Consider the following 25,748-nt stretch of genomic DNA (forward strand, 5'->3'; position numbering starts at 1 on the left):
CTTAAAAAAAACCTCTCTCCATGTATAAATATGGCACACAATACACCAAATCTGGGTGGGGTACTACCCTATTGTGTTACCTCTCCATGAATATTTTCAGTCCCAGATACCTAGCCTGTATTGCTACAATGAGGCACTCTGGTCACTCTCCTCACAGAGAGCGCCAGCTAGTTTTATATGTGAGACAGATGGGGCGAGGTATCTGGGCAGGGAATATTTAAGATGTTGGCAGAATACAGAATTAAAACAGGAATGTTTATACCAACTGGAAGGTCAACTAATTAAATCATAATTCTTTTTCCTCTGTAATTCTTAAGGATCAAAATGTATTTTATTCATGTACTGCTTTGTTAAAAGATACTGATGTCTAGAGACATGTCTCTGTAGATGTAGCTCAGAGGCAGAGCACATAGGGTGCACATAAAGGCCCAAAATCTTCTTCAGGGAAAACTGGAAAAAAAAACTTTTGCATGAAAACCTAAAGAGCCAACAAAAGTTAATGTTGACTGTACTGGGCTAGATGGACTAATTGTTCTCGGTATAATGCAGCTTCCTATGTTCCTAAGGTATACATGAAGATCAAACAGGATGGGCAAAGCTCTATGAGCACAGGAGCTCATTCTTTACTGTTGCACCCTCTGCTGACAACACTCAAAATTGATACCCATAAGTCCACTTCTGGTTCTGAAGCAAAACAAATGTGAGGGTCAGCTGCGCCTTGTTTTAAAAGAGAATCATTAAGAATTGATAATTCTCCTTTTTCGGGACAAAAGCTGCACTACCAGTTCTGTAGAAGACCAAGCCAAAGAGCTGATAAGTGAGAATCTGCCAAGAAAAAATTTCAAAGATGGATGCATAGTAGTGATGGGCAAGTGGGGGGAAAATCACAAATATTGACTGACTTTATTAAAACTTTTTCCTGAGAAACTGCTTCAATCACACATCATAGGGGTATCACTGGGTACAAATTAAATATAAAATATTAGCTTTCCACATGTAAAACGTCTTGTACGCCATATTCCGGAGGTCACTGCTCTTCAGAATCCAAAAGTTGAGAGATATGCCAACAGATAAGACAGGTGCTGAAATCTATGTTCTACAGAACTGCTTAAACTGCCACAAAAGATGGATACTTAATTTAATGCCCTCTTTCCCTAGTCTTCAGAAAGGAATTATTGTCAGTGTTGCTTGACCCTTCCAAGCCTCTTCTCTTGGCACACTATCAGACATCGACATTGCTGTTTTCAATTCCTTCATGTTTCTTCATGGGGAATACGGCTATTAATTTACGTTGTTTTCCCAAGCTCTATTTTCTTCTGAATAGCCCGAGCAGAATGATAGATTAAAGAGTCAATGAGTCCTGCAACTAGAAAGAGGAGAAGAGTCAGGCCAGGTGTTCGATATACAAACCAAGAAGAAATAATTTAATGGGCAGGGTTGCTACAACAAAAGAAACAAGCATAATCCTTATCCTCCCCAGGAAATCTGCTCTGCAGGCATAAGAAATGTTTCCTAAGTTTGTTAAAACTGGACACTTAAAAATGGCATAGCAAAAGTGAAATATACTACTCACAATATTTGCAAGAAACTCTTTTTGAGAACACAAAAGGAACTGAATGATGCTTATATAACAATACACCTATTTATTTTTACACACAGTTTAACATTTCCTAGGACTTTTTCCTAATATTAGTGACGACTACTTTCTTTGTAAATTAGTAAGTTTTCAGATTCGAAAATGCCTCTAAAGGATTATGTACTGATCAAACCACTTGCAAATTAAACTTTAGCTCTGAGAAGATTAAACAAACAGTTCAAGTCAACAAAATACAAATCTAGTACCTGTAAATACTCCTCCAATAATGGCACATACTCCTGTGAGAAAATGTGTAAAGGACCTAAACAAGAAAAAAATCATATGACTATATTAAATGAAACTTTTAATTCCATTGCACATTGTCTTTTCCTTATCTTGGGGCTTGTTTGGAGACTTTAAAAAAATCAATTGGCCATGGTTAATGAACACTTTGGTACCTGACTGAACAGGTAGGTAGTCTTATACAGAATCAAACTGCTTGAAATACAAGTCTTCAAGAAACAATCCTAAAACCAGGTTGAAAATATATATCATGCGATGAACATGTAAGAGACACATTTTATAGTTGAGTTTAAAATAAATGCAATTTAATTTGGCATGAGTAGGCTAGGGTTTCCTTCATTGGTCAAGGTCATGAGAAAACCACTCACCTGTGTTTTTCTGTTAGTTTCACCATCATTGGAGAAAGCTCATACAACACAAATACACCAGGTAGACCCTGGTCTCCAATTAGCCCATTAGCTATTTTCTCATGCCTTGTTACTGAAAACTGATTTGTCCTCACCACCTAGAGAAACATAAGTATGGAAGAGAGTTTCACAAAAAGAATAGCACCAAGATACAATGTCAACTATATGTCCTTTGGAATGTCTATCAGCTACTCTGCATTCTCTTCCGGCTAGAAGCACCATCTAATGTTTTCTCTCTCTTGTCCATATTCACTGACCCATCCTGCCCAGCTGCCACAGGATACCTCACATGATTTATTCTGTCCCAAACAACTCCTTGACACTTCTGCTTTATCCTACTCTCTGTAGCTTGAGGACTCTGGGCTCTTAGCAATATGAACTCATAACTCAATTCCTCCCTTCCAGGAACTCCAGTGTGGCCATGATCTATAGTTTAGCAAACACCATGACATTACTGAAAATAGAAATTCTGGTCCTGTATTTTTCCATCTACTTTTTCCTAAACTCATTACACTAAAAATTGAGGGCCATCTTTTACACAGAAGTAAGCTGAGACAGCTGAGGAGAGAATAAAACGGCCTGTACCTTGCCTCTGTAAACAGGCTTCCTTAAGTCACGAGGCTTCATTTCTTACAGTCAGGAGACTTAGCTTACTCCAGTCACAAGCCTTATGGAACTGATGTCAGCTGATCCTGAACAAACCAATTGGAACACACCTCCTTGGAGGTGGAGTCTGTAGGTTCAGATTCAACAGAGACTCAAAATATCCAATGTTCTGAGCCAAGAGGCTGAATCCTCAAAGCTGTTTTCTTAATTTTTGGGTTAAGAAATTAGGGGTGTGTGTCTTATAAATGGAGGTGCGTTATAAATGGAAAAATACGGTAATTGTTTTCTGTGCTTATGGCCGTGTCAGCCCTAACACAGTTAGAGACACTGCGATAATATGGATAGCACTGTTGTACATTTAAAAAATATATGCTAGCAGCACTTAAAAAAGGAAGCAACTGGCTCTTACATACCTCACCATCAACCTTCATATACACTGTAGGGACCACTTTTACAAAGTACTGGAACATCATGGAAGCTAGGAGTGAAATGAAGTGTTGAAAGATAAAGATGGAAGCACCTGGGATTACAAGAGCTACTGTAAAGATGACAGTCTTGGAATTTTCCCCTTCTCCTCTTAGAACAAGTGTTCAAGCCATATCACAACTGCTTTTGAAACTCCTCTCAGAATCAAAAGCAAAACACAACCGTGTAAGATGTAGGATTAATATGACTGAGAGCAGTTCAAAACTCCCTTTGTAAACCATGACTAATATATACAGTTGCATTTGCCTCAAAATAAAATATAAAAGAAATTTATCTATAAATCTATCTTAGTTAACCAGTTAACTGCATATATCCAAGTACCTGAAGACAGAGTACTACATATAAAGAGCATCCTTCAAGCACTATTACTCAAAAATGGGTCCTGAATGTACAGAAATTCAAAGAACTGAGATGCAGCAAGGAAGAATTAGCAACTGATAACTTACAAAGGCCATGAACCTTAATATGGGACTATGAATTCTGCTAAGGTCAAACCACGTAGACTTAACCTGTGATAAATCTTAACTTTTTGTTGTTTCGTGCTGTCAATTGCTTCTGACTTATAGTGACCCTATGAATTAATGGCCTCCAAAAAGTCCTATAATTAATAGTTTCCTCAGGTCTTGCAAATAAATGCTATGGATTTAGTCACAAGACCCGAGGCAGTAATTTTTACATTCACTTTTCTTTCCTTACTACCTTCAACTTGTTCTAGCATTACTGTCTTTTGTAGTGAGTCTTCTCATTATGTATCCAAAGTACAATAGCCTCAGTTGTACCATTTTGGCTTTTAGCAACAGGGCAGTGTTACTTTGTGCAGAACTCTCTTATCTATTGTTCTGTCAGTCCATAACATCTGAAAGCCCCTCCTCCAGTACCTTATTTCAAAGAATTTTTCCCGTTAGCTACCACCTCTGTACATAGTAACTGGGAATACCACAGTACGGATGGTTTTCACCTTGGCATGAGGCAACACATCCTTATACTTAAGGATCACTTCTAGTTCTTGCACAGTTAATAACTGATTAAGATTGGGGATGTAGAAAGGACGTATTTCTGTCCTTAGGATAACCTGCTGTGTCCGATGGAAACTCTTGGTGGGGTAAGAGTGGCAAGAAAAGGTGGGGGAGACATGAGATGCAATATTTTTGTTATACCTCCCTCAATTCCTCCCTCTGCTACCCAATCTTCTCTTTCAAAGTTTCAAGACAAGAGAGAAGCAGGAAACTGTGAGTGTGTGTGGTGGGAAGGGCAAATAGCAAATGGGTGGGGGAAGGACAGAACTGCATCTGCTTTTTTTTCTGTGGAAGATAGAAGGAAAAAAGGAAGCACAAAATTTCAAGAGAAAACATTTTTTTTTACACCACATCTCTCATTACGCCAACTTCACCCACTGCACTTCTCAAATAAGGAGATCCCCTTTTGAACATGTTTATCTACTTGAACACCTCAACCTTCTTCCTTCCTTCCTGTCTGTTCTGGCACTCAGAAAAAACGAAAAGGGAAACGGTGACAGAGAACGATATGTAACATGAGAAATCCTTCTTTCCTGTCTGGCATTTCCCTTTTTATTCTTTGTCTGGTTTAAGGGTCTGGGAAAGAGAGGAGAGGTCAATGAGAAGAGCGGAATACAACAGAGAGTTACTCAAATTAACTATCTTCCATCTCTTCATAATTTCTGGGCTACACATTACTTCAAAGGTTAAAAATAAATGGAGGAAAAGAACACACAACACTCTATTGTGCACGGAGTCCAAGAAAGAGGGAGAACTTCTTGGAAACAGAGCAGCCACGCTTCCTTCCTGATACTAAAAGACATATACAGTTGCTCAATACTAAATGTGATTATTTTGGTCAAAACAGAAGTACATAATTTGTGTGGCATTGCCACACATAAGACCGATGGTCTTTGTTTATTCGGATTTATTCCCTTCTCATGCAAATCTAAAATGTACTGCTATCTCACATGTAACGTTCTAAACTTTTCTTAGAATTGTTAGTTTTTCAGGCCAGTACCTTGGTGTGCAGTGACAACTGTACCATCAAGAGGATTCACAATACCAGGATAATCCCTCCCAAAGGAAAGGTGCTTGATAATATGGGTCATATTTATCTGAGGGGAAAAAACCACAACATCTTCAAACAGTCGTAGAACCAGCAAAGAGTAGAGTAGCTTGTTATCTATGCCTGTGTTAAAAATGAAAATATCTTTTATTACTTCCCCCCTTTCCTGTTGCAAGGACCACATCCTCAACAGCGGTGAATGCACATGTATGCCATAGGAAGCCAGATCAGCAGGTTCTCTGTCTCCTTATTATGGAGCAGGTTTTAACACCTGTGACTGTTTATGCAAGGTGAGTGAGGTTAATGCTTCCCTCCTTTCCAACTTTAAATAATTTATCAGTGAGCATAAGCTTTGCTAGAAATAAACTTGTCTCCCTGCAATTATGTGGCTCATTTCCCTCTGGGAGCAAAAGCCTCAGGAATGAGACACAATATTTGTGTTTATCAGTCAACATACAGTTATGAAGGAGGAGAATAATGCCCGAAAGATATACTTTTCAAAAAGAGATTATAAGATTTAGTGAGCCACTGAAGTTCAGTCACTGGCACACACCAAGCTCCATAGCAGTCTTTGAAACAAAAATACGTATTTTAAACAGTGCTCTCTGATTTTATATTTAACCAGCTATCTCTGCAGCTACAAATGTCATGCCAGCATCTAGAAAATTACTTTCATTTTCAGCTTGTGTCCCACCCTTTCCGATGTGAATAAGAGATTCATATCTCAGTTATGTTTTCCCAAGTGTACTTACATTGTCAAGTCCAAAGCTCTGGAGGTCATGAACTGGAAGACAGAGAACATCATGTCATTTTAGCAAACTCTTTCTCTTATGTGAAAATATCACATTTCTAGTGAAGAAAACAAAATTGTCACAAGCACCAAAAACTTTTCCAAGTAAAGGGCCTGTGAGAAGACACTGTTTCAATGCCTATTCCACACAAAATCCACATGCAAGGACATCAGTTCTTTCTGTCACTGGTTAATGTCAGGACAACCCTCTGTCTTGGGTCTTTGCAATATGATTTCTTAATCAGCAGACATGGCTTACATTAATTTCTCCATTCAGGGTAGGTCTAAAATAAACATTTCTGAAACATCACCCCAGTTTGGTTGTAATTTTCCCTTTTTACCAGAAATTTCAGAGAGCAAGTTCTTTATCCAATCAAATACAACTCATTGAATACATAGATTTCCTTTTTTAAAATGTTGTTCAAAATAATATCAAGGTACTTAGAGATGTTAATAAATTGCTATAGATCCCAGTTATCAGGAAAACTTCACCTTTTAAAAGCCTGAGGAGGCAGGGACTTGACAAAGACAAAACACTCACAAGTGTTCGAGCCAAATGAAGCTACTAATGATTTAAGAATCTAAGACAGAGATACTAAATGTTCTGCTCTCAGACATACAATAACTCAGATCTGGTTTTATATGTTATATAGTAATAAATATAAATACTGTGTGTACATTCATTAGCCATGGCAAATCTTCATTGTCTGGGGTATATACCATACTGTATGGTAACCTGAAAATGTACAACCTTACCACATTTACATTTTAAAATATAACATGCAATACATTTTCATTATACATTTTTAAAGCGCATAAAGCTCTATTCAGTAATCTGTGCACACCACACTGCTGTGTGCCTCACCGTTTATAAACAACGATTAAGTTCATATCTTTCCTGAGCAGAAGGTGGGCAGCAGTGGCCTTCACATGTTTTGGGGCTACCAATCCAAAACCCCTTCATCGCTGGCTATTCTGGCTACAGGCAGTGGGAACTCTGCCAAAAACATCTGGAGGACCAGTGGTGTAAAGGACTTGTAGAAGGAACAATCGCGCTTTACCATCACATTACTACTGACAAGTAGTTTTTGATTCCTTCCACTTATCCAAATATTGTGTATTATTTTACAGCTCATACCCTGGGCTTTTTTCTTTCCAGGATATCTTATTAGCTTAGTTTCCATATTCATGTTTATATGGTTGATGTAAGTTTATTCATGGTTTACTTTAAGCTTAAATTTATTAATGGCTTAAACTGAGTCTTAAAGTTCTGACTGCATTTTTAAGTAGGAATTAGTTCCCATTAGAAGCAGTGAGATTTAAACAAGAGCTATTTCAGTGTAACTTCTTCTCCACTATATATATACTAAATAGACTCTTAAATATGTTTGGAAGATGCCCTTTTATTCTAACATGGTTCCCAACCTTGGGTCCCTAGATGTTCTTAGAACTAAAATTCCCTGTGCTGGCCAGGATTTTTGGGAGTTGTAGTCCAAGAACACCTGGGGATTCAAGACTGAGAACCACTTTCTTAGAATGCATTCTTGTTCTTTTTGATCTCTCACTAGTCATGACTATGAATGAATTCTGGCTACTATAATCTGGTTCTGTTATCCATGATAAGATGCTGAACATATCAGGCTTCTAAAACACTGCTCGTTCTTCATCTTTCTCTATATAATAAAGAACTCACTGTGGTGTGATTATTGTCCTGCTAATGTGAACATCTGGATTTTTAGTTCTTCCGATTAGATATTTTATTTATTTATTTATTTATTTGATTTGATTTGTATCCCGCCCATCTGGTAAGTCGATACCACTCTGAGCGGCTAACATAAAAATATACAGTTATAATAACATAAATCCAAAATATCAAAATATCAATTAACAGAACATAAATCATAAATAATAAATAGAAAAGAAAGAGAGAAATAATTTAAATTAAATTAGATGCTGGCAGGAGGGAAGGCCTTGACATAAAGCCATGTTTTTAATTGAGTTTTGAATGTACCCAGCGAAGGGGCCGCGCGAATCTCAGGAGGGAGATTGTTCCAAAGGCGAGGAGCCACCGCCGAGAAGGCCCGGTTTCTTGTCTTCTCTCTCCGGGCCTCCCTCGGCGTCAGGCTCCTCAGCCTCACCTCCTGGCTCGCGCGGGTGGTTCGGGTAGAACTTGGTGGGTGAAGGCGTTCCGCCAAGTATCGAGGTCCCAAACCGTTTAGGGCCTTATAAGTGAGCATTAAGACTTTGAAGTCGATACGGAAACAAATGGGCAGCCAGTGCAGTCTAGCCAGGATGGGAAAGATGTGATGATATTTTCTCCCTCCGGTGAGGAGTCTGGCTGCTGCATTCTGCACCATCTGAAGACACTACTTTATACAATTGTACTATAGTATACTGATTAGTGTGTAATTCTCTCTTATGGGGATTTATTTTCAGTATTTAAAGAAGATTTTTAAGGAAGTTAGTACAGTGGTGCCTCGCACAACGAGTGCCTCACACAACGATGAATTCACATAACGATATCTTTTTCTGATCAATTTGCTGCCTCACACAGCGATGTTTCCTATGGGGGATTTTCACATAACGATGTCCCTTTCCCCTCATTTAAAACTGTCTTAAACTGTTAGGAAACTGTTTTAAATGCTTGGCATCGATAGTCCAGCTTGTGAAAGGCATGCAAACTTAATTTGGTGTTGTTCTGAGTCTTCGTTCATTTTTGCTGATTTTTTTATTTTTTCCTCATTGAAATGTATTGGATGGACCGTCCAATACATTTCAATGGAGAAAACAAAAATCAGCAAAAATGAACGAAGACTCAGAACAACACCAAATTAAGTTTGCATGCCTTTCACAAGCTGGACTATCGATGCCAAGCATTTTAAACAATTTCCTAACAGTTTAAGACACTTTTACAGGAGCGAAAATGGAGATCGGAAACAGCTCTTTGATCTCCGTTTCCCTTTTAAAGCTCTTTCCGATGTCCCTTTTCCCTCATTTAAAAGTGTCTTAAACTGTTAGGAAACTGTTTTAAATGCTTGGCATCAATAGTCCAGCTTGTGAAAGGCACGCAAACTTAATTTGGTGTTGTTCTGAGTCTTCGTTCATTTTTGCTGATTTTTTGTTTTCTCCATTGAAATGTATCGGACGGACCATCCAATACATTTCAATGAGGAAAAATAAAAAAATCAGCAAAAATGAACGAAGACTCAGAACAACACCAAATTTAGTTTGCATACCTTTCACAAGCTGGACTATCGATGCCAAGCATTTAAAACAGGTTTCAAACAGTTTAAGGCACTTTTAAATGAGGGAAAAGAGACATTGGAATGCCATTGAAATGTATTGAGTCGGCTTCAATACATTCCAATATAGGAAACATTGTTTCACTCAACGATGTTTCCTATGGGGATTTTCACTGAACGATGGCAATCCGTTCCAATTGGAACGGATTAACTGACTTTCAATGCATCTCTATGGGAAATGGTGTTTCGCAGAACGATGTTTCACACAGCGATGAATTTTTTGGAACCAATTAACATCGTTGTGCGAGGCACCACTGTATATCTATGTTTCAGGTTTTTTGTCTCTTTCAATCAACACATTAGTCTCCCCCCGCCTTTCCTCAACCCAACCACCTGTCCAGAATCAGCATAATGAGATCCAGTAACAGCATCTGAGAACATTTAATCTTTCTTGATACTAAATTGCAATCAGTAACACGTGAAATTGTAAGATCCCCTGTACTGAGACTCCAGCCTTGACTGGACCATGGCCTAGTAAGTATGCACTCAGTACAAGTGTTTTATTAAAGTATAAATTTGTGGTCTCATTCTCACTACCAAACTGTTATAACAAAGAGAAAGATTCCCAGGAGAATAAACAGTCTAAACAATGAACTTGCTATCCAGGGTAGTCTGAGATCAGTTTACAGGGACTACAAAGCAAACTTAAGATTTCTCTGGATAAAAACAGTTTTGTCACACCCAGTCAAGTATTTACAACTCTTCAGATAGTTCTTAAAAGTAACTTATGACAATAAAATCTTATTTGTGAAAGCTACAATCATCACCTAGCCAACAAGAAAACTGACTTGTAAACACATTAATTTTTTATTTTGCTCAGTTTTGAAGAACAAACCAATATAATCACCAAAATGGCCATTTCTTATTAAGGCCTTTATAGATAATAAGACCTGTTTGCCAAACTTTACTGAAAGCATGCAAGCCCCAGTGATAGCCCCGATTCTGTCAAACCCTCAGGCACTGCAAAGTATCAGCTGGAGAAATTAATTTGATTAAAAATAGATGGTACAGAATAAATAAAGGAAAGAAGATAGCATCACTTACTCTCAACAGCGTGCACTGCAAAAATGAGCAGAGTTAAGAAAAGAAAGAGAGAAATATTCAGATTTCCATACTGAAAATCAAAGGCAAGCGTTTAAATAAATTTTGCTTTCAGGAGGCATTGGTTATTTTGCCTACAAATCCTGAGCATGCAACACTCCATTTGTAAGAAAGCACGAAGGATTTAACTTCACGTATATATCAGCCTGAGAAGCTGAAGAGACACAGCACTGCGCCATAAGATGCATTCCTGGCTCCCCATACAGCTACTGTACAGCAGCAATTATTGCTTCTGGAGCAAAACAACATGTTTATGACCAACTGAGTTAAAGTACTCATGCAGCCCTCTGCAGGCTGAGTTATTGTTTCTCTAAGTGTATGATAAGAAGGTTTTATAGAAGATAGAACTCAATATCAATTGCACAGCCTTCGAATAAGAAATAGAAGTGCTGCATTACAATAAATGTCTATCCATTTCTGCATTTCTTTCACACAGTGGCTGTACAACTCCCCATAGGAAACCCAAAACAGATAACTCAAGATTGGAAGCTACTTTTAATTGCAACTGGCCAGGACTTTATTGTAACTGTACAAGTTCCCTGGAAACTTGTATTTAGAAGCATACTGCCTTTCATTGTGGAGGTGATATGCAACATACCGAGTAGCAACTGTTGATGGCCTTTTCTGTGAATGTCTCTAATCCTGTTTAAACATTCCTGGTTTGCACTAGTAACTGCACAGTGAATTCTACAGTTTAACTATGAGCTGTAGCTAAGAAGTACTTCCTCTTTTCTGCCATTCAAGATGGAAGTTAGAATGAGACAGAGTCGTAGCATTATGAGAATGGAGAAAAGTTGCTGTTTTCTGCACACCATACATCATTCTTCTTCCCTTCATCTCCTCATGACTGGAGGATGGAAGAGAACAGAAATAGGAAACACTCCATATCTCACTTACTCTCCCTCATCTGCCCAGTCAATGCTGGGGTGTGCAATAGCAAAGGACTTTCACAACTAACACAGATAACAAGATGGATCCTCACACTTGTAGCATGGGAAGCCTTTAGCCTAAGGAACATGCATCTCTGGTTAATTGCTGCACAACTGGGAAAAAACGGACAAAAATAAACTAGTTATTCTAGAATGACAGCTATGACTGAAGGCTGACACACATGCAGACATGGATACTACTTGAGCAGAAAGAATAAATGATGCCAATGTGCACCTATCAGAATCAGTTACATTTTCATAATGTATTCCAGGATTATGAAACACTGTGTCCTGCTAGACTTTTCCCAGAGTACAGCATTAAAAAAAGATGTGTCAAATGAAATGTTAACAGTTATGAGAGCTGAGATGTTGTTTAAGGACAGGAAGCAGCAAGACACACAATGTGTATTGTCTAATGGCTAGCTATACCTAAGCAGATTCATTTAGCAGATTCATTTGCTACATCTGGGGATGTAGCAAATTCCTCTCCTGCATTCTTAACATTTCTCCACAGTTAATGTACTTAACACAGTTAATGTACTCAGCTGCAACCCTCCACATAACCACCACTGAAGTAAAATGGCAGTTAGCAGCCCAACAGGAATACTTCCCTCGTCCTTCAAACAAAGCCTCAGACGCCAGGATCTTTTAACTGAAAGCAATGATCATTGACATGAACTACAACTGAGATCATACGTTTCCAAGACCCTGTTATCTCCTTTTACCATGAAGTTGTACATTTCTTTTTTACAAAGGAAAAAGCCCACAGTGACACAAAGAAACAGAATCTCTCTTGATCCATAAGATTCTTTGAACCTTGCTATTTTCCTAACATGGATAGAACATTAACAGCTTCTAAGGAGACAATATGTTTTATGGCCATGACAGTGGGCTAGACAACTATGGCCTTCTGGATATTGCCAGACAACTCCTCTTAAAATCACATACCAATGGCTACGTGGGCTATGAATGACAGAAACAGCTGCTGAGCATCATTTGAAAGGCCATGTTCCTCTCCGTTTGCTATAGGTAGCTCTCATACAACTGTATGAAGCATAAGATTAAGACTCAAAGCATGCTGCTTATATACAGCCCCATAGCACTTAAGGCACTCTCTGGGCAGTTTACAAGTGAATTATGCAGGCTACACAATGCCCCCCAGCAAGCAGAATACTCATGTTACCAACCTCAAAAGGACAGGAGGCTGAGTCAACCTTGAGCCGGCTACCTGGGATTGAACCCCCAGGTCCTGAGCACACTTTTGGCTGCAGTACAGCAGTTTAACCACTGCGCCATGAGGCCCTCAAGCAAACAAACGTAGAAAAATGACACTTCTTTTTCAGGTTTCTAACAATAGAGTTGTCAGGGGCACTTTTGACAGAGTGTCCCCCTCTTAGTCTGAATATCTGATCACAAGTAGGGTTCACAATGCTTTTTATAGAAAACAATTAAAAAATGGTTATCAGCATACAGCATTTTTCCATCTATGGTAACAAATTATAAATCAGACAACATCCAGCTAGCTTATTACTCTTGAAGCCTAAGCAATTTCACTTCCTGAAATTTTCCCAGCACTAGTCAGATGTTCTACATGCTATTTCTGAACCAAACTTGAGGCCTGCAATATTTCTTCTATATATGTTAGCAGTACCAACTGCTATTCTGTCAGGACCTAAAGCCAAGATACCGGTTGATATAACTGCAACAGTCTCTCAGTATTAGGAGGACCATCTTTTTCAGGTTATAATCAAGGGTGGGCAAACTATGACCCTCCAAATGTTGTTATATTGCAACATTCATCAGACGTGGCTAGAGTAGCCAGGTGAAGAATCGTTTCATTTGCATTCCAGCTATATTTGGAGGGCAATAACTTGCCCATCCTGATATAGATGTCAGAATACATGGTTTAGTTATTCAGAGAAGATCTACAATAACTCTTTACTTTATCCCACTTTATACAGACTTGTTTTGACAAGTGGGCAACTTGAATGCTAATGCAATGACAAGGACAAGTACTACACTATCATCAAACATTGGCTAATTAAAAAAAATGGATGAGACCAACAAAACAACAAGTTTCTGCAATGGAGAAGGATGAGACACCTCATGTAGGCAGTCAAGTAACTGATGTATAGAAGAAAGAATTTTATAGAAGAAAGAATTAGAATGGCTTTTGGATACTTTTGATGATGATGATTTTAAATTGATGGTAAAAAATGTAAAATAAAATTCCAATTACAAGATAGCAGAGACAAGGTGATTTAAGAGAACTTATGGGAAGCACAGTACTATTTAACAAGAGATAGGAGGAAGGACTGATAGGGAAGAATGGAAAATCCTCTTATGAAACAGCCCAAGGTTGTCATCTGAGCAAATATAGAAAGGAATCAGGAAAATAGTATGTATCTCTTACTCTCATTTCCAATGGCTGAAATCCAGTTGCTACAGCTTTGCCAACATAACTGCTGTGATGTCAACAGCTTGTGACATTTCTCTTTAACTTAAACATTTCCTATTGCTCAGATTCAGAAGCTTCCTAGGGAACCCTATCAAGCTGGAGAGGCCTTTGGAAGCCATGGGAGGGAGGTGGGGAAGCATTTACTATCAGAAAAATCAATGCTAGAGCATCACTGGCAGTCCCAATCTTGGTGTCAGCAATCTGCCAGCGGTTTTCTGATATTAAAGTTTCCCTGTTGGCCTGAGGCTGCGCTAGGGAGCTTCAATAGCTGAAGGTGGGGATAGGGGCTATCCATTTAATTTAATTTCAGCTCATCTCACTTATATTAAACAGTAACATTGCAGTCTGATGTTTACATTGCAGAACATTTCATCTGCATAATTACTCAACAGGATTTTAGCCACTGTGACAAGAATATATGATGGAAGATAAAAGAGTCAGCAGGTCAGAGAAGTACGGTATATGAATAATTATTCTGTAGTACTCTTGCACAGTGGCTTTGACAAGAACTATTTCACTGTGGAGCCAGGCAGGAAAGACTATCCTACATGGAATAGGAGGAGATACCTTCAGAGATTAGTTGCAGCCAATACATTCAGATTCTCACATAGATCCAAAGGCTTTGTGCATTTTGAGCCCACAGTATTTCTTTCCTAAAGTGTTCAGCCAATGTGTCCTAATATTTAGATCATAATCCAACTATTCAAACAGAAGTTCCTGTCATATACAACAAGGGAAATAACCCAGTTATCTCCTAATACTACACACATGCACACACATACACATATCATGCATTCTAAAACTATTTATTTTAAAATATACTGGTTATCACTTTAATATATGTAGATACTTTATTTTTATATTATGCTCTATAAGCCATCCTAAGATTCATGGTTGAGAAGCAGTTAATAACGTTTTAAATTATTATTATGATGATATTATTTTTGTTATCAAATCTATACCTACAAAAGGAACCTGATGATGGACACTGACTGCATAAAATGTCTAAGCTTAAGACATGAAGATGTAAGAACTGATTTAGAAATAAAACCCCCAGAAACTTCACATAATTAGATGCTACAAGAGATGTAGGGAATCTCTGGCTCTCCAGATGTTTAGGACAACAAGTTCCAAGCTTCCTTACCATTAGACATATCGTGGGAATGATGGCAATTGTAGGCCAAAACACAAGGAAGGCAAAAATGTTCCTTGCTTATGTGCTGCCCCCTTCCTCATTAAGCAAATTGCTTATTTTCCCAATGCTATCTAGATATTTTCCTCCTGCCAGCGCTCTCTCACTTTAGCAATGGCATGTCAGCTATACCAGCTATGACTCATGATGATTACAGCATTTTCTAACATTTAGGAGAGGGACCAGAAGAGTGTGGCCCTCCATGTGTTGCCAGGCTGTATTCTGATGGGAGTTGCAATCCAACAATATCTGGGGGGCCACATGACTCCCCCCCTTCAAATTTGAAAAAAAAATTAGACATTGGAAAAAGCTATTCAGAAGAATGTAAATGACTTTACCATGAACATGAGACTGTTGAAAGCTTTTTCCTGGTGCAAAGTGGAAATTGCCAGCTACCTGTAAAAGATAGCCACATTTTATTAAGGTGTCCAATTCACATAACAGCTTTGAAATAAAAAGCAAAGCAAAGCATGCTGCTCATATACCATCCCATAGCACTTAAAGCACTCTCTGGGAGGTTTACAGTTTTATTACGTAGGCTACACATTGCAAGCTGGGTACTCAACCAGCCTCAAAAGGATGGAAGGCTGAGTGGATCCTGAGCCGGCTACCTAGGACTGAACCCAGGTCATGAACAGAGTTTTGGCTGCAGTACTGCAGTTTAACCACTGCGCTATGAGGCTCCATTTTAAATAACTTTAAATATGGATGCTTCATGTTCTCAAATTCCTCAAGATTGGGGATGTTAACATACATGCAACAAAGTGGAATTTTTTCTTTGGTTTATGTAAAAATGCAGACCAAACTAACATTACACATCCCAGACCAATACATGGTTTGGAACAGTTATCCTTCAACTGTGTGCTTCTAACTTTTGTGATGCAATTTTCAGTTCAAGAGTTACATACAGAAATGGCATGCATTAAGCGGAAATACAAATGCAGATTTTCATGTATAAAAATAATCACAGACCAATGCAGAAACTGAAGGGAGTGTATTTACAACTGAATATATGTCCAACTGACATGGACTAGAAATAGGCTGATTTATCCATCACACCTTCAAACTCAATTAGTTTTTCACCTGCAAGAGATCTAACCTTAAGTATCTGATGCCTGAAAGCACATACTCCCTATTTAAGTGTTTGCTAAATAGGGGTAACAAACATGCAATTCAGGAGCACACTAATGCCCTGCAAGTGATGCTACACATCTAACAGCAATTGAAACAAAGTGGTAAGCTGTTGTCACTTCAAATTACAGCTAGGGAACCAAATTATACTCCTTCCTCCATTAAAAGCACTACTGACAGTACAGATGGACTAAGAACAGGCTAGAATCCCTTATATGTGATAAACAGAGCTGGGTTAGGCCTTTTTTCTGTCCCTCACACTCATAAACACTGCCTAGTTTTCTACTACTTGAAAAAGGTATCTTCTTTTTCCTCACCTTCTTAAACACAAAAAGTCTGAAGGTACAACCCTTCACATTACTTCTAGATGATTTTCTCATTCTATTTAATGTGTAATCTAGCCCTTCATGTACGCTACAACCTGTGCTATGAAACATTCAGTATTTGGCCCCTCTTTACTATAACTCAAGACTAGCTGGACTGTCTACAGAGGCGTTAATCACCTGAGAAAAACGAGTGTCAAAGACTTCTGACAGCCACAGAAGGGTTAAGCTTTTGCCAGTAACAAGTAATCTCAGTAAAACTTGTAAAGAACTTGGAAGACAACTGCACTCGCCAATTACAAGACCACAAGAGTTTGAAGAGGAAAAAATAAGATTATAGCTTGCAAAACATACACATTCCTCTGAGTATACAACTGTAAGGTTTACAAATTACTAATGCGCCTTTATTCTAGCATACACAGGAGATTTATATATATATATATATATAATCAACACTAATATTTCCTCCTGCTAGAACACAGGGGAGGAAGCTCTAGATTTTCGGAGAAAACACAAACTGGACACTCTATGAGCATTCTGTAGTTTGCTCTGTTCCTTGGCCACTTTTTGCATAAGGATTTCATACATCTGACAAAGTAAGATAATTAAAGTGGCTATAACTTACTTTGTTGACCTCCAGGAAACCATATACTTTGCACCCCTCATTTTTCTGTTCCTGCATTTTCTGGCTAAACCCTTCTCTCTTGCATTGTTCTATGGTGTCTGGGTTCTTGAAAGCCCAGCCTCGCCTCCTATAGGCTTCTCTCACATCATCACATGTATTACAGCACCTGCAATAAACACACACATGCCATTCAACAAGAACACCCATGAGATGGCCGCAGCAGTACAAGCCTGAAAATGGTCACTATTAGTAGGAAAAACTAGTGTTCTATACAAAAACTAATATTCCCACTGGAAATGAGACTCACCTGTGGCAGCATTAACAATTATCTTCTGCATACCTTCTAGAGCCCCATGCAACTCTCAGCTTGAAGAAGGCTGCAGGCTGTAAGGAAGGGATGTAGGTCCCATGACAATCCTCCAGAAGTAACGTGACTCTACTTTTAAAGTTAACAGAAAGAATCTGCACTGCCCAGACCTTGGCCAGGATCCTGTTAGTCTGGACTTTTATGCAGATTACACGCAGACCTCCTTACCCTAGAATAACCTGACTATCCCTGAGGAAGAGGAAAGGCAACACCCGCACAAGTGGGAGATCATGGATTACAGCAGACCTGGGCAAAGTGTGGTCCGAGGGACACATACGGCCCACGAGCCACTCCTGTCCAGCCCGTGGACAGTTTTGAACATCAAAACCATTTATAGCTTTTTGTCTAAACTTCATCAGTTGCTTATCTTTAACATACCACAAAAAACCTCTTTAGTATTTGTGAAGACTAACAAGTTTAAAATAAAAACCAATCATAACATCACTGTTTCATTTTGTTTTTAAATAAAGTTGGTTCAGCCCCCGAACACAGTCCAGATTCTTCATGTGGCCCCCCTATAGAAATTAATTGTCTACCCCTGGATTACAGTATTCCTGGAGTTTTACATTCTCTCAATGCCCAACAGGATTCTATCCAACACATGTAAAGGCCCAGTGGTCTCCTTGCCCTTGTACCATATCACAGGGCAGCCTTGACCAAGGATATCTAGTCCACAATCACCTTTAAAAAACATCCAGGGGACTGGCCAAACAACAAATTAAATCTTTCAGGGGGGAAAAGGCAGGTAGCATAGGGCACTCGACAATCTAGACTCCCCGAAATTATCCACAAAGAAGGCCACAGTGTTTTCTACAGCTCTAGATTTGCTGCTGAAACAGTGCAGCCTGTATTTCTAGGGCAAGCCACGCTCTCTCCTGGTCAGAAGATAGGACAAAGGCATTTCCTACTCCAGAATACTTCATATGCTAACTTACAGCTGCAATGACTTCAGCATAAAACCTTTAAAGACTCTATGTGAACAAAAATGAAACTACTGGATGATTTAGAATTGCTGTTGCAATTAACAAGATTTAACACTGAAGTAACTGGAAAAAAAACAAACACATATCTGAACTTATTTTACTCAAATTTATACTTGAAAAAACCTGTCTGCAATTATGACTTTACTGATGGAAAGAATTTACAGTGAACAATCCATGCAATTCAATACTATGCAAAATTGGGTATGCTTAATGCCATTGCTTTTAAATAGCCAGTGCATTCAGTGTAATCATATGAAGGAAACAGGTTTAATGAAATTCAAGCACTGTCCATTTGTCTGCTCCTTCCATTAATTATAAAGATCCCACAGACATCTCCAGTTCCTTTAAGTCAGCAGAACAGTGGAGAACACCTCTTGACCACCAAGTGAAGCTGAACTCATTTCTCTATCCTACCCATTTGTTTGTCTCCAAGCCATACTGAAAGAAGAAAGACATACTTGATGTCCTCAGACTCTGCTCCATAGCAGCTCTCACAGCGATTAGGATCTAAAGAGTTGGGATCAAATATTGTTTCTTCTTCTTTTCCCAACTCTGAAATACAGACAGACAGAAGACATGTATCAGCAAAGCACTGAGTAAGCATGGACCCATCAATATAAAGCATTCCTAAACACTGTTAACACTAGTGAGCAAATGTCTGGCTCTGGTACTGGCAGTAACTCTGTTACTGAAGCTACCTGAACATCAGATGCCATAGAACAAAAAGAAAATAGTATTAGCATCTTGTCTGCAGTACTGCTCCCACAGTGGAACAGTGAATCTATTCTACCATGTCTCTCTGCTTCTGGTGTCACATGCTTGCCATCTTTATCCAAGCGTTGCTTGAAAAGATTGTGCTCCACATCTAGCTGTTGCTCTCCAGCCACATCCATTGCATCAATGCTCAGATCTGAAAAATAAGAAACACGGAGAAATGAAGGCAGGTTTCGTGAGATCTGAAAACTGTTATTTAACAATGTAACTACATATTGTAATACCCTAATCTGGCTATCAAAGAACATGAGGAGCCAAATAAAATACAGAAACATTCTGGCAAAATTGTTCTAAGGAACACTTCTAAGTACTCACTGTAAACCTCTAAAACCAGATTTAGAAGGCATAAAAGGAAATAGAAGGATATGCCTGCACAAGGAAGTGATTAAGAGAACTGCCTAGCTAAATGATCTCACATAACAATCTGGAAACCATCTACCTGAGAACTAACAACATTTCTATAATTAATCTAGTCCCTATAAAGTAACTTTGTACATTTATATGCAAGAGTAGGCAACATTCTGAAGTCCAGGGGTTCCACTCCACTCCAACTCAAGAGGACACTCCACCCAAAAAATATTTTAATTTGAACAAAATACTTTTTTTTACTGAAAAAGGCCTCATGTTCCCTAGGGAAAAAGTTATTAAATAAAAAGTAACATTTTTAAATTGGGGTGGTGTAGGGCAGAGGTGCTGCCCCCCCAAATATGGCAGAATAACCCCCATGGGGCAAAAAGTCACAAGCAGACTTTTAAAGTAATTTTAAAAATTATCTGGGGTGTGCATGTGGATAGAATACTTATGTACAAATAAACCATAGATGCTGGCAAATCTTTTATTTAAGTCTGCAGGCTGCTGAAAACGAATGGCATTCACCACAGTAAGCTGGATGCTGCACCATGAGATCAGACTCTCAGAGTAAGAAATTTCTCCAATTTATTTATGCTTAGGAAACAAACTGTTTAAAAATTACATTGAATGCCTCTCTATCTTCATGCAGATATATCTAAAAGAATTGCTCCCAGCAAGCATGAGGAAATTCTAAAGAGCCAGATGCAATTAAGCTATTTAATATAACTAAAACCTCAGGTTTTACAGTATTTACTCACAAGCACAGGGCATATGTGGAAATATAACATCTATGTTTATCCTTAGCTTGTCTCCCCGTGATTTGTCAACATATAATTCTGGATGAACCTAAAAACAAAGTATAATTAGAAAAGGTCATCTGATTATGAAATTCAGCAGGAATTGTTTTACTGTCTTGTTTCCCAACGTTTCTAGGTACATTTAATTCTGATCAGGGGCTGTCATAAATGACTACTGTCAAAACTGGTTTCTTGACAACATTTCTAAATTTTACTGATTACCTAATAGAATTTTAATTGAAGAGCACTTATATGCTCAGGACCCCAGTGAGTGAGCTACACCTCAGGTTTCTGTTTAGATCATAATCTCTACTGAAAAAAAGAGGCAAAACTGCTCCATGTGTCTGGGGGTGGAAGAAAGAACACTATGATACAGCTCTCTTTTGATTAGGCAAATATGAAACAGGGTTGATTGGAAGGTCTCAAAAGCAGGTAAGGAAAAATGCCAAGGCACATCATCATTCCAAGAGCACTGACTTTCATCTGTGACAAAGGCTACCCTGTATGTTTTACATCAGTGGGATGAGATTCTCCACATGCAACCAAGGAAAAAAAGGCTGACACAAAAAAACAAACTACGGTTAAGAAAATCTGAATAACTTTTCCATAAATTCTGCACTTGTTATTCTAAAGGTATTATCCCAGCCTTCTAAGGAACCCAGAGTAGTATATCTGACATCTCTTTTATTTATTTCATACTGTGAGACAAAGGGATACCCCACTCGTCGGAGAGCTGTCCCTCCTCCACAATGAGGATAAGGAGACAAGACCCCAGCTAGCACCCAAACCAGCGGAGAGCGCTCAGTGAGGGACAGAGATAGAGGAACTGAGTGAACAGATATAGAAAATAATGATGGAGGAGGTTCAGGAGGAAAAGGCGGGAAAGGAGAGGGAAAAGAGGGTGGAGTTTGAGGAAGGAATAGGGGAGATAAAGAGGAAGGAAGGGCAGTTGCCACCAAGCTGGGAATGGGTGTGGATGGAGGATCCCTGGACTGGGTCATGGGAGAGGCTAAGAGTGTCCAAGGAGGAGGCTGACTATGGAAGGAGAAGGGAGATTCCACCCAGACCTTCATATTGGGGAGAAGCCGAAGTGGAGGAGGAGACTGTGAAAGGAGAAAGAGAGGGGAGAGAGAAAGGAAGAAAAGATTAAAATGGAGGATACGAGAGATAAGGAGGAAGAGTAATAATTTTTTCTTATATTTGTTATGTATTTTATGTTGTAAGCCACCTAGAGTGGTCGCAATGACCAGACAGGCGGAGTATAAATAGAATAAATAAATAAAATAAAAATTACAGGAAGGACCCTGGGAGAATCGAGACCTAGAGAGACAAATCCTGTGGATTGATACCCTGGATGATGAGACTGTTCCCCTGTTGGAAGGTTTGACAAGGCAGACCATAAGAGATTGGGTTCCTTCAGATTTGCCGGGACCATGGAACACCAGGCCTATGCTAGTGTGATTTAGTATGCTAAGCGAAAGGAATTCAGTTTCTCTGTGTGAAAAGAGACAGCACAAAAACAAGGGGAAAAGTCATTTACCTCCTTTGTAAGATAGTACTGAAGCTCTGAGAAGAACAATAAGAACATGATGAGTCCACTGACTACAGTCACTGCACATAAAAATGAAAGCAGAAGTAAGATACAGCCATATATTGCAGCTTATACATCCCATAACATAAAATATTGCTCTGCATTGAATAAGTACTCAGGTGGACAACAGCCGTTCTACAGTGTAGATTACAGAGAGCCATACCCTGAGAGAGTTGTGAGTATAGGCTCTACTCTGCACAGGCCATGGAACTCCACTATTACAAAAGGCTCTTTCTGAGCTGAAGAAGTTCAGCTAACACTGTTGCGTAAAATGATCAACATTCTAGAACAGTGGTGTCGAACTGTGGCCCTCCAGATGTTCTTGGACTTCAACTCCCAGAAGCCTTCACCACCACCTCTGCTGGCCAGGATTTCTGGGAGTTGAAGGCCAAGAACATCTGGAGGGCCACAGTTCGACACCACTGTTCTAGAACATACCCTACAGCTATTCCTCAGGAAAGTAAATAACATTTGGAGGGCTCTCTGCAAAGAGAAGAGTTTAGAAACTCATCAGCTGTATTACAAAAAATACTGAAAACTTTTTAAGGTTTCTGGATTAGGTTGTTATTAAGATATGGGGCACAAGGCTGAATGACGACTGCCCAACTGAATTAAAATAACATATTAGTTTGGATGTGTAATACTAAAAAAGCATGCCTTACACAAATACTTATTCAGTGTTTAAAATGTAACAGATCTTTTCAGTATTGTACCAAAAATCATATAGAAATGAAGCATTATATAAAGCTTCCATCTACTTAGTTTTGAATACATTATCTTCCAGTTTTAGTCTAATGTTACCATTTAACCTGGAGGTTGAATCCTTCCTAAACTGGTAGAGAATCCAAACTTGCATGGACTGAATGTGTAATCCTTCAAAACTTTACTTATAAAGAATTATGTATATATCTAATTAAGTTTACTCTCAGATAAGCACATATTGGTCTTGGTAGAAAAGAATGAATATAACGTCTTTCCCAATTAAAAATTAAAATCTTCTTAAACATCTGAATGCATCTGAAAAAGGATGATCCCATGAAGCTTATGTCAAATAAAACTTACTACATCTTTAAGGTGTTACAAGCCTCTTGGCTGTTTTGCTGCAACAGATTAATGGAATTAGCCCCACGGAAATTACTGTTGTATCAGATATTGTTTCCTAAATTCCGGATTATTTACAGAGCTGCATCATTTGCAGATATATATTTTAATCTGTGTTGACGCTGCGACCATCAAAAACCTGTACACGTGTAAATTAGCCAAGAGATCTGGAAACACAAACAGAAGGACCCCACTACCTCAAACGAGGTGGGAGGAAAGAGAGCTTTGCTCCAACCTACGTGATCAGACAGACGCCTGTGTGAACGAAGCTCCTTCCCAGAGACCCAACATGACAAGGATAAGATCAAAGTAAATACAAGGCCCCCGTCTACAACACGCGATGCGGGAGACATTTCACACTCGGGGGTGGGTCCCACCACAAGGCGCCGACCGGCTTTCCAAGCCAAAGGCTGAAGCCGGCTGGGACCTTCCTCGAGGGCACCACCCCTCCTCCGGACACACCGACTCCCCCTCCCCGCGAAAGCGGCAGGAAGCCGGGCGTGCCGCCCCTCACCGAGCGCGCCGCCGCAAGTCTTGACCCGAAAATCCTCCAGTGTCTTGGGGAACGCATCGAACCGCTTTAGCCTCCAAAGCGACTCCATGACGGACATTCCCGCCCCGGAAGAAACGACCGACTTCCGGTCTCTAGCCCCGCCCCCTTTACCTTCTAGGATGCGATCGACCGCAGGTAGTCGGTGGTTTGATACAATTTTTTTTTTCATCTGTAGAAGTGTAGAAAGAGGTTTTAGCGCAGCTGTGGTTGGGCAAGATCCTGCTCTTCGCGAAACATTCCTCAACTTTTCTGTCGGGTCTTACGGCAGTTTCGATTCTCTTGCACGCTTAAAGTATTATGTGCAGCGTACCTGAATGCATTTTGCGTGCAACGGAGGACTAGAAATGGGCGCAAGAGGCTACAGTATATTAAATAAGTGTAAGAGACGTCAGTGACTGATTATTGAGACGTTGGCCCCACCTCGAACTTGCCTCCAAGGAGAAGTAACTATAGTGATACAGATAACTGCATGCCAGTGGGAAGGCACGATCCGTTACACTTAACCTGCTCCCCTTGGAGATGGTGAAATTTTTATGATCAACATTTCATGTGAAACAAAACCCCACTAACAAAGAAAGGGAACTCTGTTCTTTGTCACTGCTGGTTGTTTTTGGACCATAAATAGTGGTATTTACTCAGGCTGAATTTTTGGATTTCTCACATTTCTCACATAGTGTTATCGAAACCCCCAAATACCTTGTGTAGAATGTATCTTTAATTTCAGGTGGAGGTGATTATGGTTGAATTGGGTTTATTAGAAATATATGGTGCTGGACACTGTTTTGTAGAGGGGGAGTTTAAGATAATCAATCCATATACTAATTGAGCTGCTGAGAAAGATGCAACTCTAACATATAATTGCATATCATAATATGATAGAACATCTACTAGTGATGCACTTACATCAAACCTTACAGGATACAGGGCATTTTTGGGTCAAAATGTTAAAAAAAATGAACAAACTTGGCTAGAAGGTATGTCAGCTTGTCAGAGAGATGGAACGGTATCTATGTTGCTGTTTTGGGATACCCAGTGTGGTGCAGTAGATAAGAGTAATGGATTAGGATTCTAAAGACCAGGGTTTGAATCCCCACTCAGCCATGGATACTCACTGGAGGAATGGAACTCATAAAACCACTCCTTAACTATCTCACCTTGCAAACCCTATGAGGGTCACTAGAAGTCAGTTTCAACTTGACAATACATAACAATGCTGCTATTTTGTTCTACTTCCCAACCAGTCCCCCCTTGGGACAGCAATTTTCAAACACAAGATAATAAATATATGCCATATAAGACATATCAAAACTTTCTGTACGGATGCTCATTTAAGCCCTAACCATTAAAAGCTGGTAATCATGTATATTAAAGTTAGTGAAGTTTCAACACCCTCTCATACTGTCTCTAGAAATTAATTTGCAACAAAAGCAAATACATCTTGATTTCCAGCCCATATAATAAATAAAATACAAATACAAGCATAAGCACATAGTGTTTCTACATTACTTGCTCCTTTCCATCTGCTCCCCATAATTGCAGTCTTTCTAAACTGCCATCAGAGATCAGGTAGTAAATACTGTCAAGTGTGTGTGACTTCCAGCTACTCTGAACGAATAAGCCTTTGGATTGTAAGAAAAGATAATAATACTCCTTTAAGTATTAAAAAGTTGTTGTAGCCAATCATTCCCTTTGATAACTTCTAGACTGAATAACTTTAAAAGAGTATTACAGTATACTGATAATCCCCTTCTTTGATGTATACCTTAATGTGGCTAAGGGGCATGAATGTATCAGTGAAGCTTAGAGCAAGACTCTTAGAAGCCTGGACTCCTAGCAAGGTAACCCAAGGTGGAATGGTAGACGCGAGACTAAGATGCATACTCTCTTCAAAGGTAACTACCACATCAGCAGAAGATAATGGATAGTTGCAATAGTGAT

At 39.2% G+C, this 25,748-nt stretch overlaps 1 protein-coding gene across 6 annotated transcripts; it reads right to left on the bottom strand.

Annotated features, from left to right (window-relative positions):
- Positions 1-884: 884 nt before the first annotated feature.
- On the bottom strand, positions 885-25,317 carry ERGIC3 (ERGIC and golgi 3). 6 transcript variants are annotated; one of them, XM_020782467.3, is made up of 14 exons: positions 23,772-25,317; positions 22,106-22,176; positions 20,527-20,614; positions 19,467-19,553; positions 19,102-19,195; positions 17,294-17,459; positions 15,553-15,610; positions 10,579-10,593; positions 6,195-6,226; positions 5,395-5,491; positions 3,306-3,370; positions 2,248-2,384; positions 1,843-1,898; positions 885-1,366 (listed from the first exon to the last, which is right to left on the bottom strand). In XM_020782467.3, exons 1-14 carry the CDS (start codon positions 23,977-23,979, stop codon positions 1,287-1,289), a joined length of 1,254 nt encoding a protein of 417 aa, XP_020638126.2. In that variant the 5' UTR covers positions 23,980-25,317; the 3' UTR covers positions 885-1,286. The 6 variants fall into 6 exon arrangements, with proteins under 6 accessions (XP_020638126.2, XP_020638124.1, XP_020638127.1 ...); XM_020782465.3 differs by having other exon boundaries at positions 19,434-19,553; positions 23,772-23,918; XM_020782468.3 differs by lacking the exon at positions 23,772-25,317 and adding an exon at positions 23,497-23,564 and having other exon boundaries at positions 19,434-19,553.
- Positions 25,318-25,748: the final 431 nt, after the last annotated feature.

Source organism: Pogona vitticeps, chromosome 4 (genome assembly GCF_051106095.1).
Source record: "Pogona vitticeps strain Pit_001003342236 chromosome 4, PviZW2.1, whole genome shotgun sequence".
NCBI lineage: Eukaryota > Metazoa > Chordata > Lepidosauria > Squamata > Agamidae > Pogona > Pogona vitticeps.

Excerpts from the sequence above, each read along its gene's own strand:
- ERGIC3 (XM_020782466.3), bottom strand. The coding sequence starts at position 23,979 with ATGAAAAAAAAAATTGTATCAAACCACCGACTACCTGCGGTCGATCGC. Across the intron at positions 5,492-6,194 it reads AGAGCTTTGGACTTGACAAT|ATAAATATGACCCATATTAT; the intron begins GTAAGTACACTT and ends TTTTCCCCTCAG. Across the intron at positions 1,367-1,842 it reads TATTGGAGGAGTATTTACAG|TTGCAGGACTCATTGACTCT; the intron begins GTACTAGATTTG and ends TCCTCTTTCTAG.